The sequence below is a fragment of the Notamacropus eugenii genome, chromosome 5, assembly GCF_028372415.1.
Source record: "Notamacropus eugenii isolate mMacEug1 chromosome 5, mMacEug1.pri_v2, whole genome shotgun sequence".
NCBI classification, from domain to species: Eukaryota; Metazoa; Chordata; class Mammalia; order Diprotodontia; family Macropodidae; genus Notamacropus; species Notamacropus eugenii.
Window position 1 is genome coordinate 7,097,728 of NC_092876.1, and position 16,735 is coordinate 7,114,462.

Sequence of the window (16,735 nt, forward strand, 5' to 3'; positions counted from 1 at the left end):
GATGAAAAGGCCAGAGCTGCATAGAAAATTTGATCTTTAAATGCAAGTCTCAAAAGAGGTATGGAAAGATAAACATGAGAAAAAATAACAACTTGTTAGTCAATATATATGGAAACTAGTTGCATCCCTATAAGGGAAGATAATACTTATTAATCTTGAGAACTGTATATTTATCAGATATTTAAAAGGGATATACATAGACGGAGTGGGTATAAATTAAATGATGTGATGATAAAAAAATGTGATTTAAGCTTGAGAAGGGATTGTCACGAGAGATTTGAAAAGGTGGAGGGAGAAAAAAGTAAATTACGTCACAAGAAGAGGCACAAAAACAAACAAAATCAATCAATTACAGTAGATTGATAAAGAGGAGGGAGATGAGAACTATTTGTGATTTACTCTCATCTGATTTGGTTCAAGGAGGGAACAACAAACTCAGTTAAGTATAGAAATTGAACTAGTCCAATAGGCAGTAGGAGGGGAAAGGGGAAAGAAAAGGGAGAGGAGACTAAAACGTAGGGAAGAAGTAGCAAGGGAAAAGGGGAAATAAAGGGCTGATAGAAGGGAAGATTGAAGGAAGTGGTGGTCAGCAATTAAAACTCTATTGTGGAGGAGAAAGGAGAAGGGAGAACTGAAAGCATAAATGGGGGGAAATAGGATGGAGAGAAAGACACAGATAGTAATCATGACTGTGAATATGAATGGGATGAGCTCTCCCATAAAAGAGAGGCAGATAACGCAACGGATTATAAACCAAAATTCAACAATAGATTGTTTACAAGAAACACATTTGAAGTAGGGGGATACACACAAGGCAACCTTTTACCTTTTACCTTTTAAAAGGTTAGAGCAGGATATATTATTCTTCAACTGATGTAAAAATAGCAGGGGTAGCAATCCTAGTCTCAGTCAAAGCATAAGAAGAAAAAGATCTGATGAAAAAAGATAAAGAAGGAAACTATATTTTCTAAAAGTCACCATAGACCATGAAGTAACATCATTACTAAAACCTATACCCACCAAGTAGCATGGCATCCAGATTCTGAGAGGAGAAGTTAAGGGAGTTACAGGAAGAAAAAGATGCAAAATTATAGTAGCTGAGGACCTCAAACTCACCCTCTCTGAACCTGATGAATCTAACCTCAACATAAACAAGAAGGAAGTTAAGGAGGTGAATAGAACACTAAATAAGGAAGATATGATAAATCTCTAGAGAAAATTGAAGGGGGATAGAAAGGAATGTGTTTTTCTTAGCAGTACATGGCACATATGCACAAATTAACCATGTACTAGGACATAAAACATTACAATCCAGTGCAGAATGCCTGAGATAATCAATATATCTTTCTTAGATCATAATGTAATAAAAATTATACGTAATAAAAGGCCATGGAAAGATAGATCAAAAATTCATTGGAAGCTAAATAATCTAATCCTAAAGAATGAGTGGGTTAAACAACAAATCATAGAAACAATCAATAATTTCATTCAAGAAGATTATAGCAATGAGATGGACCTACCAAAACTTGTGGGATGCTGCAAAAGCATTTCTAAGGGTAAGCTTGATATCATTGAATACTTACATGAATAAAAGAGAGAAAGAGGAGATTAATGAACTAGGCATGCAATTGAAAAACCTAGAAAAAGAACCAATTGAAAATCCCCAAGCAAATACCAAACATGAAACACTGAAAACCAAAGAAGAGATCAATAAAATTGAAATTAAGAAAACAATTGAACTAATAAATAAAACTAAGACTTGCTCTTATGAACAAAACCAATAAAACCGATAAGCCTTTGTTCAATTTGATTAAAAAAAGAAAGAAGAAAACCAAATTATCAATTTCAAAAATGTAAAGGATGAATTCACCTCCAAAGAGAAGGAAATTAAAGCTATAATTAGAAATTGCTCAAGTGTATGCCCTTAAATTTGACAATCTAAATGAGATGGATAAATATTGAAAAAAAATAGAAATTGCCCAGATTAACAAAGAGGAAGTTGAGTACTTAAATAATCCTGTCTCAGGAAAAGAAATTGAACAAGTCATCAAAGAACTCCCTAGGAAAAAATCTCCAGGGCCAGATGAATTTTCAAGTTGTTCCTATCAAACATTTAAAGAACAGTTAATCCCAATAATAGATTATTTGGAAAAATTGCTGAAGAAGGAGTCCTACCAAATATTTTTTATAATACAAATATGGTTCTGATATGTGAACCAGCAAGAGCCAAAAGAGAAAAAGAAAGTTATAGACCAATTTCTCCCATGAATAGAAATGCAACACTTTTGATTAAGATATTGGCCAAAGGAATACAGAAATTTATCATGAGAATAATGAATTATGACCAGGTAGAATTTATACCAGGAATTCAGGGCTGGTTCAAAATTATGAGAACTGTTATCATTGTTGATCATATCAACCACAAAACTAAAAGATAATATGATTATCTCAATAGATGCAGAAAAAGCTTTTGACAAAATACAACATGCATTCATATTGAAAACACTGGAGAGCATAGGAATAAATGGGGCTTTCCATAAAATAATAAATAGCATCCATATAAAACCATCAGTAAGCATTATATGCAGTGGGGATAAGCTAGATGCATTTCCAGTAAGATCAGGTGTGAAACAAGGATGTCCATTATCCCTACTGTTATTCAATATGGTACTAAAAATATCAGCTTTAGTAACAGGAGAAGAACAAAAATTGAAGGAAGTAGAACAGGCAAAGAAGAAATTGACTTGTCACTTTTTGCGGATGAGAGCATGATATACTTAGAAAATCCTAGAGAATCAAGTAAAATACTAAGTGAAATAAAAAAAAACAACTTAGGCAAAGTTGCAGGTTACAAAATAAATCCACACAAATCATCTACATTTCTATATATTACTAACAAAGCCCAACAGCAAGAGATAGAAAGAGAAATCCCATTTAAAACTACCTTAAGAACTATAAACTATCTGGGAGCCAATCTGCCAAAATAAACCCAGGGACTATATGAACACAATTAAAATCACATCTAAGTAAGTGGAAAACATCCTTTGCTCATGAGTAAGTTGAGCTAATATGGTAAAAATGACTATTCTACTTAAATTCATTTATTTATTTATTCAGTGTCATACCAGTCAAACTATTAGATAATTGTTTTCTAGAACTAGAAAAAATAATATTAAAATTCATCTGGAAGGAAAAAAATGTCCGGAATATCAAGGGAATTAATGAAAAGTAGTACTAGGGAAGGTGGTCTAGCCCTACCAGATCTCAAATTGTATTATAAAGTAGCAATCATCAAAACCACTTGGTACTGACTAAGAAATAGAGAATTAGACCCATGGAATAGATTAGGTACTCAAGACACAGAAGTCTATGAATATAGCAATCTACTATTTGATAAACCCAAGGAACCTAGCTGCTGGGATAAGATCTCACTATTTGACAAAAATTGTTGGGAAAACTGGAGAACAGTGTGGTGGAAACTGGGCGTAGACCAATATGTGACACTGTACATAAGAATAAAGTTCAAATGGATACATGATCTGGGTGCAAAGATTGATACTACAAACAAAGTAGGGGAGCAAGGACTGGTGTGTTCGTCAGATTTATGGATAATGGAAAATTTATGTCCAGAAAAAGAAATAAAGAACATTATGAAGTATAAATTGGATAATGTTCATTTCATTAAATTGAAAAGTTTTTGCAGAAACAAACCCAATACAACCAAGATTAAGAGGTAAGCAAGAAACTGGGAAAGATTTTTTGCAACTAGTTTCTGTGATGGGCTTCATTTATAAAATTTAAAGAGAACTGAGTCAAATGTACAGGAATACAAGTCATTACCCAATTGATAAATGGTCAAAGGATATGAACAGGCAGTTTTCAAAGAAAAAAAAACTAAAGCTATCTATAGTCACATAAAAAAAGATTTTAAATCACTCTTAATTAAAGAGATGCAAATCAAAACTATTCTGAGGTACCACATCACACCTATCAGATTGACTAACAAGATAAAAGAAGAAAATGATAAATGTTGAAGAAGATGTGGTAGAGTTGGAACACTAATTCATTGTTGGTGGAGGTGTGAACTATTTCAACCATTCTGCAGAGCAATTTGGAACTATGCCCAAAGGGCTTTAAAAATATGCATACCCTTTCGGCCAGCAATATCCCTTCTAGGACTGTATCCCCAAGAAATCATAAAAATGGGAAAAGTCCCCACGTGTACAAAAATATTTATAGGCGCTCTCTTTGTGGTGGCCAAGAACAGGATGTGGAGGGGATGCCCATCAAATGGGGAATAGTGAACAAGTTGTGGTAGACGAACGTAATGGTGTACTATTTTCCTATCAGAATTAATGAACAGTAGGACTTCAGAGAAGCCTGCAAGGACTCATATGAACTGATGCTGAGTGAAAGGAGTAGAACCAGGAGATCATAGTACACAGTAACCACCATAATGTGCGAGGAATTTTTCTGGTTGATTTAGCCCTTCACATCAATGCAAGTACCTAAAACATTCCCATTGACATCCAGAGAAAGAACTATGGAACTGGAAGACAGAATGAAGCAGAATATTTTCTGCTGTTTTATGTTTTGTTTAGTTTGGGTTTTTCTCATGGTTTCTCTCATTCATTTTGATTCTTCTATGCAACCTGGCTAATGTGAAACTGTGTTTAACAAGAAAAAAAGGACCAGTTCATATTCCCTTTGGGGGTTTCAGATGTGAGTATATTTCAGTGCTGTCATGTTCTGAATTTGAATTTTGATCTTCCCTGTCCCTAAGTAAAATTCTATGGTATTTGCTTTTCTGATTTGCTTCTTGCTCATGGTGATTGTCTTTTACCTGGCTTTTGACATGGACTTCTGTTTTTGTGGTGCAGGAGGCTCTGTCCCATGTTTCTTGTGTTGGGAGCTAGAGGCCTGGTTATAAGCTTTGTATGCTGTAGTCTCTGGTTCTTTAAATTAGAAACTATATAATGCTTCAGTTTATTTGTTGCAGAGCTGCCTCGTGTGTGCCAAGGCCAAGGTTAGGTGAAGAGCATCTGAGTCTCCTTAGGGTTACCCTGAAGCCCTTGGCATGATACGTGCGGGAGTGTTTCTCCGGACACTGAAGGTCTCCTCCTCACTTAGATCTGCACTAGAACACAGTCTGGCTCGGCAGCTGGGGAACTCCATCTACTCTGATGTCTACCCAATTTCCCTGGCTGTACTGAGATATGCCTGAGGTGGTGGTATTGGGGCTTACTGTTTCCATACTCCCTAGGGTTGAGGATCTCCTGCTAGTCCTCTGAAGTGGTGCTTGCTGGGACATCTATTGCCCTACACTGGTCCACTTCAGGCATAGCCAGAAGGACACTTTCTGTCAATCTCCCCAGTCTTCCAAGCTAAAAGACTGCTATATCCCTTTTGCTGGCTCCACTGTTCCAGGATTTTTCCTAGGGCAATATTCTCTGGGTTTTTCAATGTCAACAAGTCAGAGTGAGAACACTTATATTTTACTTCTCCATCCTGGCTCCTGGAAGTTCAAGTCGGTGACTTCCCAACGTTCAGTCTGTGAGTTGATATCCCCTGGAGCAGCCACCATGCCTCTAGTACCCAGGCTTCTCTCACCAATCTCCATATGACTCCTGTCCTGTGCTGAGAGGTTTGGGAATCTGCACTGCCACTGGTGACTCAGACCGCCTGGACTGTTCTGCTCCTCCATGGCTGAGTCTGTGCTGGTCTGTGCTGGTGCAGCCCACGTTCTTTGCCCTCCCCCAGCCTGGTGTTACAGATCCTTCCTGTCAACCTTTTGGGCTGTCCTTCCACTCTGTCTCCTAGTGGATGCTGTCACTTTAAAGTTTGTTGAGATTTACTTTTTAGAGATATCTGAAGAAAATTGTGGAAAAGCTCAGGTGAGTCCCTGCTTTCACTCTGCCATCTTTGCTCTGCCACCCCACCACCCACTGCTTCTTCTAATTCTCCTATCCTGAATCTTCATTCAGGCCATGCCTACTTAATATCGCTGTTTCTACAGGCTTCTCTCATTGACCCACTAAATTTATGATATAAGATTGTCTCTGGTAATTGCTGTATGAGCTCCAATTATTTTTGATGGTGATCTTTTTTCCGCAATATATATTTGAAATTCTAAGTGTAAAGTAATAGCATGTACCATGATATGATGTCTCCTGTCGATGCATGTATTTTGCCACCTACCACCCTGATGTCTTCAGAGAGAACCTTTTAACCAGTCATTCATTTAGCTGCAATTTCCTTTTTGTCTTCTGCTTTCATTTATACCAATAATGTCAAGATTGATGCAATACATTTAGATTAGTACTGAATCTATTTTCTCATTGTCCCATGTCTTATAAAACCATTGCAGTTTTTAACATTTGTAGTCCCACTCCCCTTATTTATTTGTCAGCATGGAAAGAGAAGTTATTGAACAATGATGATGGATATTTTGTATTTTCTTTAATTTATAAGGTTCCATGACCAAAGAAAAGAGTCATTCCATTTTAGGACCTTATTTGAGGATTGCTCAGAGTGATAGAATCAAGCAGAAAGTGTGTTCCACCAGTAAAGGCAAGAAGAACCTAGACTTCCTCGTATACCAGAATGAAAATGAGTTTTTTAAAGTAATTATGTAGAGGGAAATATTAGAATGTTAAGTATGTATAAGCTATGCATTTGCTCAGTGCCATCAGATATTTCTAAAGCACTTAGCACAGTGACTGGCAAATGTTAGGCACTATTGAAATTCTATCTTATATTGGTGCTAATTATTATTTTTATTGTTGTTCTTACATTATTATTTTTATTCTTGTGTTTCCATGCCTTCTTCCCTTCTATTTCTTTTATAAAACGTAGACAGTGTGTATAATACTATAAATCTCATTTGTATCACTTTTTATATATTCTTGTATTCTTGATAGACCTTAAACTAATTGAAGGTAGGAATTATATTTTTTTCTAAATGTACGTCCCAAACACCTTACACATTATCTTTCATATAATTTGCATTTAATAAATGTTTTTAACTACCTCATTCTTAACATTTGTTTTTTATAATTCTATAATATTTTATGCTAATACACAAATTTTATAGAACATTACTAAATTTATGGACTTTTGGATGCTTTAGTTTAGATTTAGTTAAAATTAATCAACTGTTTATATTTAGGGGGAGGATAGGTATAGTTCCTGTTCTTAAAATAATTTATTTGAGTATATGTTTGAATGAGTTTTGTGATTTCTATAATATTTTCAACTTAAGGTTTAAGAAAGCTTCTGACAATATTTATTGAAACAAAAATGTAATAGAAGATATTTTCCCTTGTATCCTACTTGTTAAATTTCATCATTTTTTCAAGCTAAAGTTTCTAGATTATAATGAATAAAGATGAGACTCATTAATGTGTAATAATAAATTAATATATTTTATAGAGTTTTAAAGCTTGCAAAATGTTTGGGCATATTACCTCATTTGTTCTCCATAAGCACCTTGTAATGTAGCTTCTATTATTTCATTTAATATAAGAAGCAACTTGATTGTGTTGCCCATGGTAACCTTATTTCCTGTGGTAATTTCTTATTTTAAGCTGTTATTTTTTATTATCTTATTTTTATTATATTTTAATAATGTTTTGTGAAAATATTCTACTTATCTGGCCTTTTGGAACTGAACTTGTGAATTCATTCTTCCATCATTTGAACCAAAAGCCCCAAAAGGAAAAAAAAAAAAAGCTCTGGATTTCAATATGGACTTCTGGTGTCAGATCTTTGTTATTTCCTAATATTTTGTTACTTTTCACTTCCTGGCTATAAAAGAAAATTACAAAAAATACAATACAGTTTCAGTGGTTTAAATTCAATTATATAAGAATTCAGCCCAATGTACAGATTATTCTAATGTTTCTTAAAGGAAGCCTAATTACCTTCAGTAATGTGCTGCAGAAATTAAACAATTCTCTCATTTCACCCCTAGGAATTGCCAGCACTGACCACAATTCTATTTTACAAGACTTTGAGAAAATGATGCTTAGTGACTTGGTGTTGGGCGTTCTCTTCCTCATTCAGTTGGGAGTCGGCATTCTGGGGAATTTCTTCCTCGTGGGCCTTTACAGCTTCACATTACTCATTGGTCACAAGCTGAGGCCCATAGAGTGCATTTTTGCCCATTTAGCCCTGGCCAACTCAGAAGTGCTTCTTTGCAAGGGAATTCCTCAAATGATTGCTTGTTTTGACTTCAAAAATTTCTTGGATCCTGTTGGGTGTAAACTTATTGTTTGTCTTCAAAATGTGGCCCGGAGTGTTTCCCTCAGTATCACCTGCCTCTTGAGTGGTTTTCAGGTCATCACTATGAGTCCAAGTGATTCTAAGTGGGCAGAAATCAAGACCCAAGCTCAAAAGTACATTGTCCCCTGTTGCTTCCTCTGTTGGTGGTACTACCTGCTGATAAATTTCATTTTGCTTGGGACTATGCAGAACTCAAGGTATCTGACCAATAATACAAAGATGTGGAATCTGGGATATTGTTCAACTTTAACTCCTGCCTCTTTCAATGCTGCACTTTTTGTACTTGTTTTTTCTGTGCCTGATATTTTGTGTGTGGGATTCATGATCTGGGCCAGTGCCTACTTGGTGCTTCTCTTGCACAGCCACCACCAGCAAGTGAAACATATTCACAATCCTCATCTCTCTTCCAGAACTTTCCCTGAGAAAAGAGCTACCCTTGCTGTCATCCTACTAGTGAGTATATATGCCTCCTTTTATTCCATTAATTCTAGCTTGTCATTTTACTTCTTTCAAGTGGACAAACATCAACCCTGGTTTGTGGCCATCTTAGACCTTCTAGCAGGATGGTTCCCAGCAGTGAGTCCTTTTGTGCTGATCTTTTCTGATTCCAAAGTCCTCAAATCCTGGCATGCTCTATGGCATAGGGGATGTTCCTATATCCTACGCCACACTGTTCTTAACCTTAACCCCTCCCAGTACCCTGCCCCACCACTATGACAAATTCCTTTCAGAACCTAGTAGGAGAGAGGCAAGGTCACTGGAATCTAATGATTATTGGACTTCATGCTAGAAATAATCTCTTTGATCATGTATCCCAACACTTTCCTCTTTCATATCAGAGTTCAAAAATTATGTGTCCCATTCTTGGTGACACAGATTTTACTGGACATCGTTAGTCCTTAAACTCATGTCTCCTGATTTCAAATCCACTTTTCCTTCCATTAGACTCATGATGTCAGACTCAAATAGAAACACTGGCCACTGAGCCTTACAAAAGGGTGTCTTTGAATTGCATAATGACTTTGTTATAAAGTGTAATATTGTCTGTGTTTTAGAGGCACTTCCTGGATCAGTGGATAGAGAACTGGGTCTGGAGTCAGAAAGATATGAGTTCAAATACACCTTCAGACTCTTTCTAGCTGTGTAGCCCTGGACAAGTAATTTAATCCCTGAATACCTCACAAAACGGATTCACTGGATCCACTGGAGTGTGAAATGCAAAACCATTCCAGTATCTCTGTCACAAAAAACACCAAATGGAATCACAAAGGGATAGTCTCCTTTGAAATGACTTGAAACAACAGCATTACATTATTTGTCTTTCTTTGTCTTTTTATTAATTTTCTGAAATATAACCCTATCACATGTTGATCCAGTTGAACTCACACTCAGGAATGTCATGGGGCACAGTGGGGTTGCCTGACAATGTGTTTGACACATCTGCATTTGACCATATTCAAGTTCAACAAAGATATTTCAGGAGCTGGTGGGATAGGGGCAAGAATACTTGAATGTAAAGATTATAGACATAATGCTAGAAAGGACTTCTTTAATCAGGTATTCAAACTTTTTTCCATTTTTTTTAAATTATTAATTAATTTAAATTTTCAACATTCATTTGCACAAAATTTTGAGTTCCAGATTTTCTCCCCATATCTCCCCTCCCACCCCAAAATGCCGAGCATTCTGAATACCCTTCCACCAATCTGCCCTCCCTCCTAACATCCCTCCCTTCCCTTATCCCCATCTTTTCTTTTGACCTGTAGGGCAAGATAAATGCCTATACCCCATTACCTGTATTTCTTGTTTCTCAGTTGCACGCAGGAACAATACTCAACATTTGTTCCTAAAACTTTGAGTTCCAACTTCTCTTCCTTCCTCTCTCCCCTGCCATCCCCACTGAGAAGGCAAGCAACTCAATATGTTATATATGTGTACTTTCGCAAATGACTGCCATAATAGTCATGTTGTGCAAGACTAACTATATTTCCCTCCATCCTATCCTACACCCCATTTCTTCTATTCTCTCTTTTGACCTTCTCCCTCCCCAAGAGTATTTACTTCTAATTGCTCCTTTGTCCCAATTGCCTTATCTTCCATCATGCCCCCCACTCTGTTTACACTCTTTTCTCCTACTTTCCTGTATTGTAAGACAGGATTTCATATCAAATTGAATGTGCATATTATTCCTACCTTGAGGTAAGTGTGATGAGAGTAAGCTTAACTTTTTCCTTCTCACTTCCCTCCTTTCTCCCTCCATTAAAAGGGCTTTTTTTCCCCTCTTTTATGAGAGATAATTTCCCCCATTCCATTTCTCCCTTCCTCCTCCCAATATATTCCTCTCTCATCCCTTAATTATATTTATTTAGATATGATCCTTTCCTATTCAACTCACTGTGTGTTCTCTCTCTCTCTCTCTCTCTCTCTCTCTCTCCCTCTCTCTCTTTCTCTCTCTCTCTCTCTCTCTCTCTCTCTCTCTCTCTCTCTCTATATATATATATATATATATATATATATATATATATATACATACATACATACATATGTTTGTGTGTGTGTCTATAATCCCACCAACTACCCAGATACTGAGAAAAGTTTCAAGAGTTACAAATATTATCTTTCCATGTAGGAATGTAAACTGTTCAACTTTAGTAAGTCCCTTATGATTTCTCTTTCCTGTTTACCTTTTCATGCTTCTCTTCATTCTTGTGTTTGAAAGTCAAATTTTCTTTTCAGCTCTGTTATTTTCATCAAGAATTCTTGAAAACCCGCTATTTCATTGAAAGACCAATTTTCCGCTGAAGTATTGCACTCATTTTTGCTGCGTAGGTGATTCTTGGTTTTAATTCTAGTTCCTTTGACTTCTGAAATATCATATTCCACACCCTTCAATCCCTTAATATAGAAGATAGTGGATGTTGTGTATTCCTGATTGTACTTCCACAATTGTCGAATTCTTTCTTTCTAGCTCCTTGCAATATTTTCTCCTTGACCTGGGAACTCTGGAATTTGGCTACAATGATCCTAGGAGTTTCTCTTTTTGGATCTCTTTCAGGAGGCGATTGGCGGATTCTTTCAATACTTATTTTGCCCTCTGGTTCTAGAATGTTAGGGAAGTTTTTCTTGATGATTTCATGAAAGATGGTATCTAGGATCTTTTTTAGATCATGTCTTTCAGGTAGTCCCATAATTTTTAAATTGTCTCTCCTGGATTAATTTTCCAGATCAATTGTTTTTCCAATGAGGTATTTCACATTATCTTTCATTTTTTCATTCTTTTGTTTTGTGATTTCTTGGTGTCTCATAAAGTCATTAGCTTCCATCTACTTGTTTCTAAGATTTAAAGAGCTATTTGCTTCAGGGAGTTTTCAAACCTCCTTTTCCATTTGGCTAATTCTGCTTTTTATAGCATTCTTCTCCTCGTTGGGTTTTTGACCCTCTTTTGCCAATTCAGTTAGCTTATTTTTAAAGGTATTATTTTCTTCAGCATTTTTTGGGTCTCCTTTAGCCAGCTGTGAACTCGCTTTTCATGATTTTCTTGTATCTCTCTTCCCAATTTTTCCTTCACCTCTCTTACTTGATTTTCAAAATCCTTTTTGAGCTCTTCCATGACCTGAGGCTATTAGATATTTATTATGGATGTTTGGGATACAGATGCCTTGACTTTTATTTCTTTCCCCAGTGGTATCATTGTCCTTCCTCATCTGAAAGGATGGGAGAAGATACCTGTTCACCAACAAAGCAACTTTCTATAGTTTTATTTTTTTTCCATTTTTGGCCATTTTCCCTACCAGTTACTTGACTTTTGGGTCCTTTGTCAAGAGTAGGGTATACTCTGGGGACCTGTAAGATCTCAGTTCCTCCAAGGTGTCACAATCAAGCCTGCACACTGATCTGAAAACAACCAGAAACTTTTGTGCCCAGTCTTCAAGTAGTAGAATTTTCTGTCCACAACAGCCTCACCTCCAGTTCCGCCACACTGGCACTCAGGATGAGATTCAGATCAGTTGCTCAATATCCCCAGGGGCTTTACAATGAGGCCTTCAACAATGGATGTCTGGTGCTGCCTGCTCTCGGAGCTGCCACTGACCGTTGAGGCCTCTGCCGTCATTGCCTGGGGTTGGGACTATGGGAGAGACCCTGCTCCCTTTTCATCTTGCTGAAAAAGCACTCTCAGTGACGTTTTGCACCTGTGGGTTGAGGAATCTGCAAACCACTGCTGCTGCCACTGAGAATTCTGCCCCCAAGGCCTGCTCTGGTCCTCCTCCCTGCACCACACAGTCAAGGCTGGTCTGGGCTCCTCTCCACACGTGGTGCGACAGACCTTTCACATTCAACCTGGGCTGGAAGTCTGCTCCACTCCGTCATTCTGTGGTTATTGCTGCTCTAGAATTTGTTGAAAGTCATTCTTTACAGGTATTTTATGGTCTGTGGGGGAAGAGCCAGAGTATATGCATCTTTATTCTCTGCTATCTTGACTCTGCCCCCTTCCCATTTTAGAAAAGGCCATTTTAGTCCAGACATGACATGTCCTTCCTTTAGTGACACAGATTACCAGAGACATGGTTAATTTCAAACTCATGTCTTCTGATTCCAAATACACTTGTGTTTCTGTTAGACCAGTGATGTCCAACATAATTGAAAATAGAGATCATTGAGCCAAACCAAAGGGTCCCTGTGTGTCAAATAATGACTTCATTTTAAAATTTAATATTATATGTTTTTACTGCATTTTTACTAAGTATGTTAAGTATTTCCAAATTAAATTTTGATCCAATTCAACTTATATTCAGGAATATCATGGACCATAATGTGGTCTCCTGGTCATATGTTTGACACCTGCACATTGGACTACACCAGGGTACATGTTGTATGATCAATTTTTTCATTTCTTCCTTTTCATCTTGAATTCTCTAGATTGAAAAGTTCTCTGAATATTTTGTGAGGAAATATTATGTAGAAAATAAGGGGCTGAACCTAAAGATAGGAATGCTTATAATCCGATCAAGTTGCTATATTTTAGGAGCACCACAAAATTTTTAAGCTCTTGAACTTCCCTACGTCTCCATTCTCTCATCTGTAATAATTGTGAAAATTATACTTGTAATATTTTTGCAAGATAATTTTGAGTTCAAAAAAAGTTTTCAAAAATTGTAAAAAACTGGAAATACTAAGTAGTATATGATCATTAATAACAATAATTTACTTTTCTGTGACATCTTTTTCTCTTTAATTCACCTTTTAATCTGTTATAATTTTAGCTGAATGTCAGGAATAGGAGAGAATCAGGCTATCCAGCTTCTCACAAAAAAGAAATAGACTCCAAATGCAAAATTTTAAGATGTAGACGGATAGATGCATATTCAGATGGACTGAGATAGATATGTATATATGCTTATGTATGTGCATGTGTTTCATGCATGTAAACATACTACATATGAGTATCAAGATTTAGGTATTTACATCTATTGTGAAAAGATTACAATTAATATTACCTCTGAGTTCTGTAAGGATGAGGCAGTGTAACTGATTTTATTCTATATAAATTTGGTAATTGGGTCTGCATCCAAGTGCCTTGTGTTAACCTCAAGAATCTGGCTGAGTTAGCTCAAAGTTAGTTTAGTTTAACATAAAAATTATTATGTCTCACTCCAGTATTCCCTAGATATTTCATAGACATCCCTTTTTTAGCCACACGTCATTACCATCCCTGAAACATATATCATCTGTCCTTTCTTCATTTTATGTGCTTAAGGGAGGTTTTATCTCTTCCAAACAGAAAGTAAATCTGGTAATTATGACTCCCCAGCAAAGACGACATGATATAGATGGACTCCGTAAAACAATTAACATTCTTAATTGTTAGAGAGGGCATGATTAGCTTTTCCTGAATGCCAGCCATCTTTCTCAGTAATCAATCACAATATTCCTGCTCGTTCCCTACTTTTTTCCACGCCAACCAAGACCCATTCTTTTGTAGTTTGTTAAATAGGAGGATCTCTTCCTTCTCTGAAGTTAACTGTCTCTACTGAGGTTGCCAGAGTGGCCCACTTTGTTAATATTTATACATGTCACTGTTAACAAACTGATGTATAGATAAAAACAGATAGATAAATACTTAGCTCAATCTTTATATGTTTATCTGTCTCTATTATCTACCTAATACTTATTTACATTGTCAATGCAGGAAATATTTTTGCTTTACTTTGCATAATTTTATGAGGTTTTTTTTTTTTTTTTTGCCCCCAATGAGGTAGAGAAAGACATGATTTTTTTTTGTAATTGAAAGAAGAAATATTAATTTGGGAGTATGTAATAATATTAAAATAAAGAGTGCAGGTGAAAAAAGTCAGCCTCATGAAGTGGTCCCTGTTTCATTTACACTTCATATTCAATAAGGTAGCCAGAGAATCATCTGACTGGTAAGGATATGAGGATGATATGTAGTTGATAGCAGGTATAAAAATGGATTGCACTTACTCATTTGGTACTTCAGACCAATAGTATAAGTGAATAAAATACTACAGAATTTTTATATTGTTACTAGATATAATTTTTTTCTTTAAAATTGTGTGGGGGGGGTAACTTGGGAATTGAAGGGATAATTCTAGAAATATGGCAGAGTAAAAGATAATGGGGACCCAGTAATTTCTTAACCATCACAGATAACATTAAATGTGCCTAATTCCTAAAATTGTGAAGAAAAGGATTTTAGGAGGTTTCAAGACTCCTGCACAAGGTAATTTCTAGATGACAAATAACTGAAGGACAACTCACCAGTATAGTGATCCTGATGCTACAACCCCCACTCACCCCTTCCCTAGTAACCCATATGAGTCCTGAAAAGCTTGTGATGCTTTGTTCACATGTTGTAGAACTATTAAGAAGTAAATCTCATCTTTCTTTAAAGAAAAAAGTGGTAAAGAAGAAGGCCTAACACTGCTAGACTTCAAATAACACTTGAAAGCCGAAATAATTGACACAACCTGGCACTGACGAAAAAACATAGAGACTTGTCATTGGAATGATTAAGCACACAATATAAAGGAACAAATAAACATTTTAATATACTATTTCATACATTTGAAGATCACAGTTTCTTGACTAAGGACTTTACCTTTAAAAAAAGATAAAAATTGGAGAACTGTCTGGAAGACATCTGGCATGGACCAAGAGTTCAAATCAAATACTAAAATAAACAGCAAAGAAAGTACAGCTTAGATGTAGATGGAAATATAAGTGAATTAAGAGAAAAAAGAACAAAATTTCTTTCAGATTTTGGATATGGGATAATTTTACGACCAAAGGATAAAGAGGGTTGTAGCAACGAAAAAGAAAAAGAAAAACTGTGATTTTATAACATTGTAAAAGATTTTGAGCAAACAAAACTAATGTAATTAAATTCAGAAGAAAAATAAATGTGGAGGAAAAGTTTTCCTGCAAGTTTTTTTTTATTTCTGTACTTATTATTATGTAAACATCCTCTATGAAAGTATATACAAGGAACTAATTCAAATTTATAAGACGTGGAGACATTTAGCAATAGATGAATGGATTAAAAATGCAAGATTCTTTCCTTTTTTCCTATTTTTCTTTTTATCTTTATTGTTAATTTGTTTGTTTTCAGTTTTCTACGATACTTCCATAAGTCTTAGATTTTCTCCCCCTCCTTTCCCTCCCTCCCTGAGACAGCATGCAATCTTATACGGGTTCTACACACATATTCTTATTAAATTCATTTTCACACTAGTCATGTTGCAAGGCATTTTTCAAAAAGTGAATGAAAAGCTATCAACAATCATATGAAAAAAAATTCTCCAAATGCAAATATAAGTAACTGATGTTTCATCTCACACTTGGAATATGGGCTAAAATGAAAAAAAAAAAAGATGAAAATAATCATCATAATAAGAGCTGCCTTTGATATAGTGCGTTAAGGTTTCTAAAGCATTTCATTCTCACAAAAATCCTTAGAGGTAGGTGCTTTTGTAATCTCAATTTTGCAATGAAGGAAACTGAGGAATAGGTAGATTAAGTGGCTTGCACTGGAATCATCCTGCTGATGAATCTTTGGAGCTGAATTTGAACTCAGGAATCGCTGATGCCAAGTCCAACTCTCTACCAACTGTGCCACCCACCTTTCTACAATAACAAATATTGGAGGCACCTCAGTGCACAGCTGGTGAAGCTGTGAATTGGTACAGTCACGCAAGAAAGTAATTAGGAAGGATTTTCCAGAAGTTACTAAATTATTTACGTTTTGACCCACAAATAGCAATGATAGGTCCAAGCACTAAAATGGTCAAAGAATGAAGCATACAACTGATATTTTCCAAAACTTTTGTAGCAGGCTTTTTGTTTCATTAGCTTAAAACTAGAAAATTGGAGCTGCCAATCTATAATAGAATGGGCTTCAATCTTTGTTATATGGGTGGAATGGAATATTATTATT

General features: G+C 35.9%; 1 protein-coding gene across 1 annotated transcript; it reads left to right on the forward strand.

Annotated features, from left to right (window-relative positions):
• Positions 1-8,019: 8,019 nt before the first annotated feature.
• LOC140508254 (vomeronasal type-1 receptor 1-like) lies at positions 8,020-9,000 on the forward strand. Its single transcript, XM_072616056.1, has one exon. The coding sequence runs from the start codon at positions 8,020-8,022 to the stop codon at positions 8,998-9,000; it is 981 nt and encodes a 326-aa protein (XP_072472157.1).
• The last annotated feature ends 7,735 nt before the right edge of the window (positions 9,001-16,735 follow it).

Coding starts and splice junctions, on each gene's coding strand:
- LOC140508254 (XM_072616056.1), top strand. CDS start 8,020: ATGATGCTTAGTGACTTGGTGTTGGGCGTTCTCTTCCTCATTCAGTTG.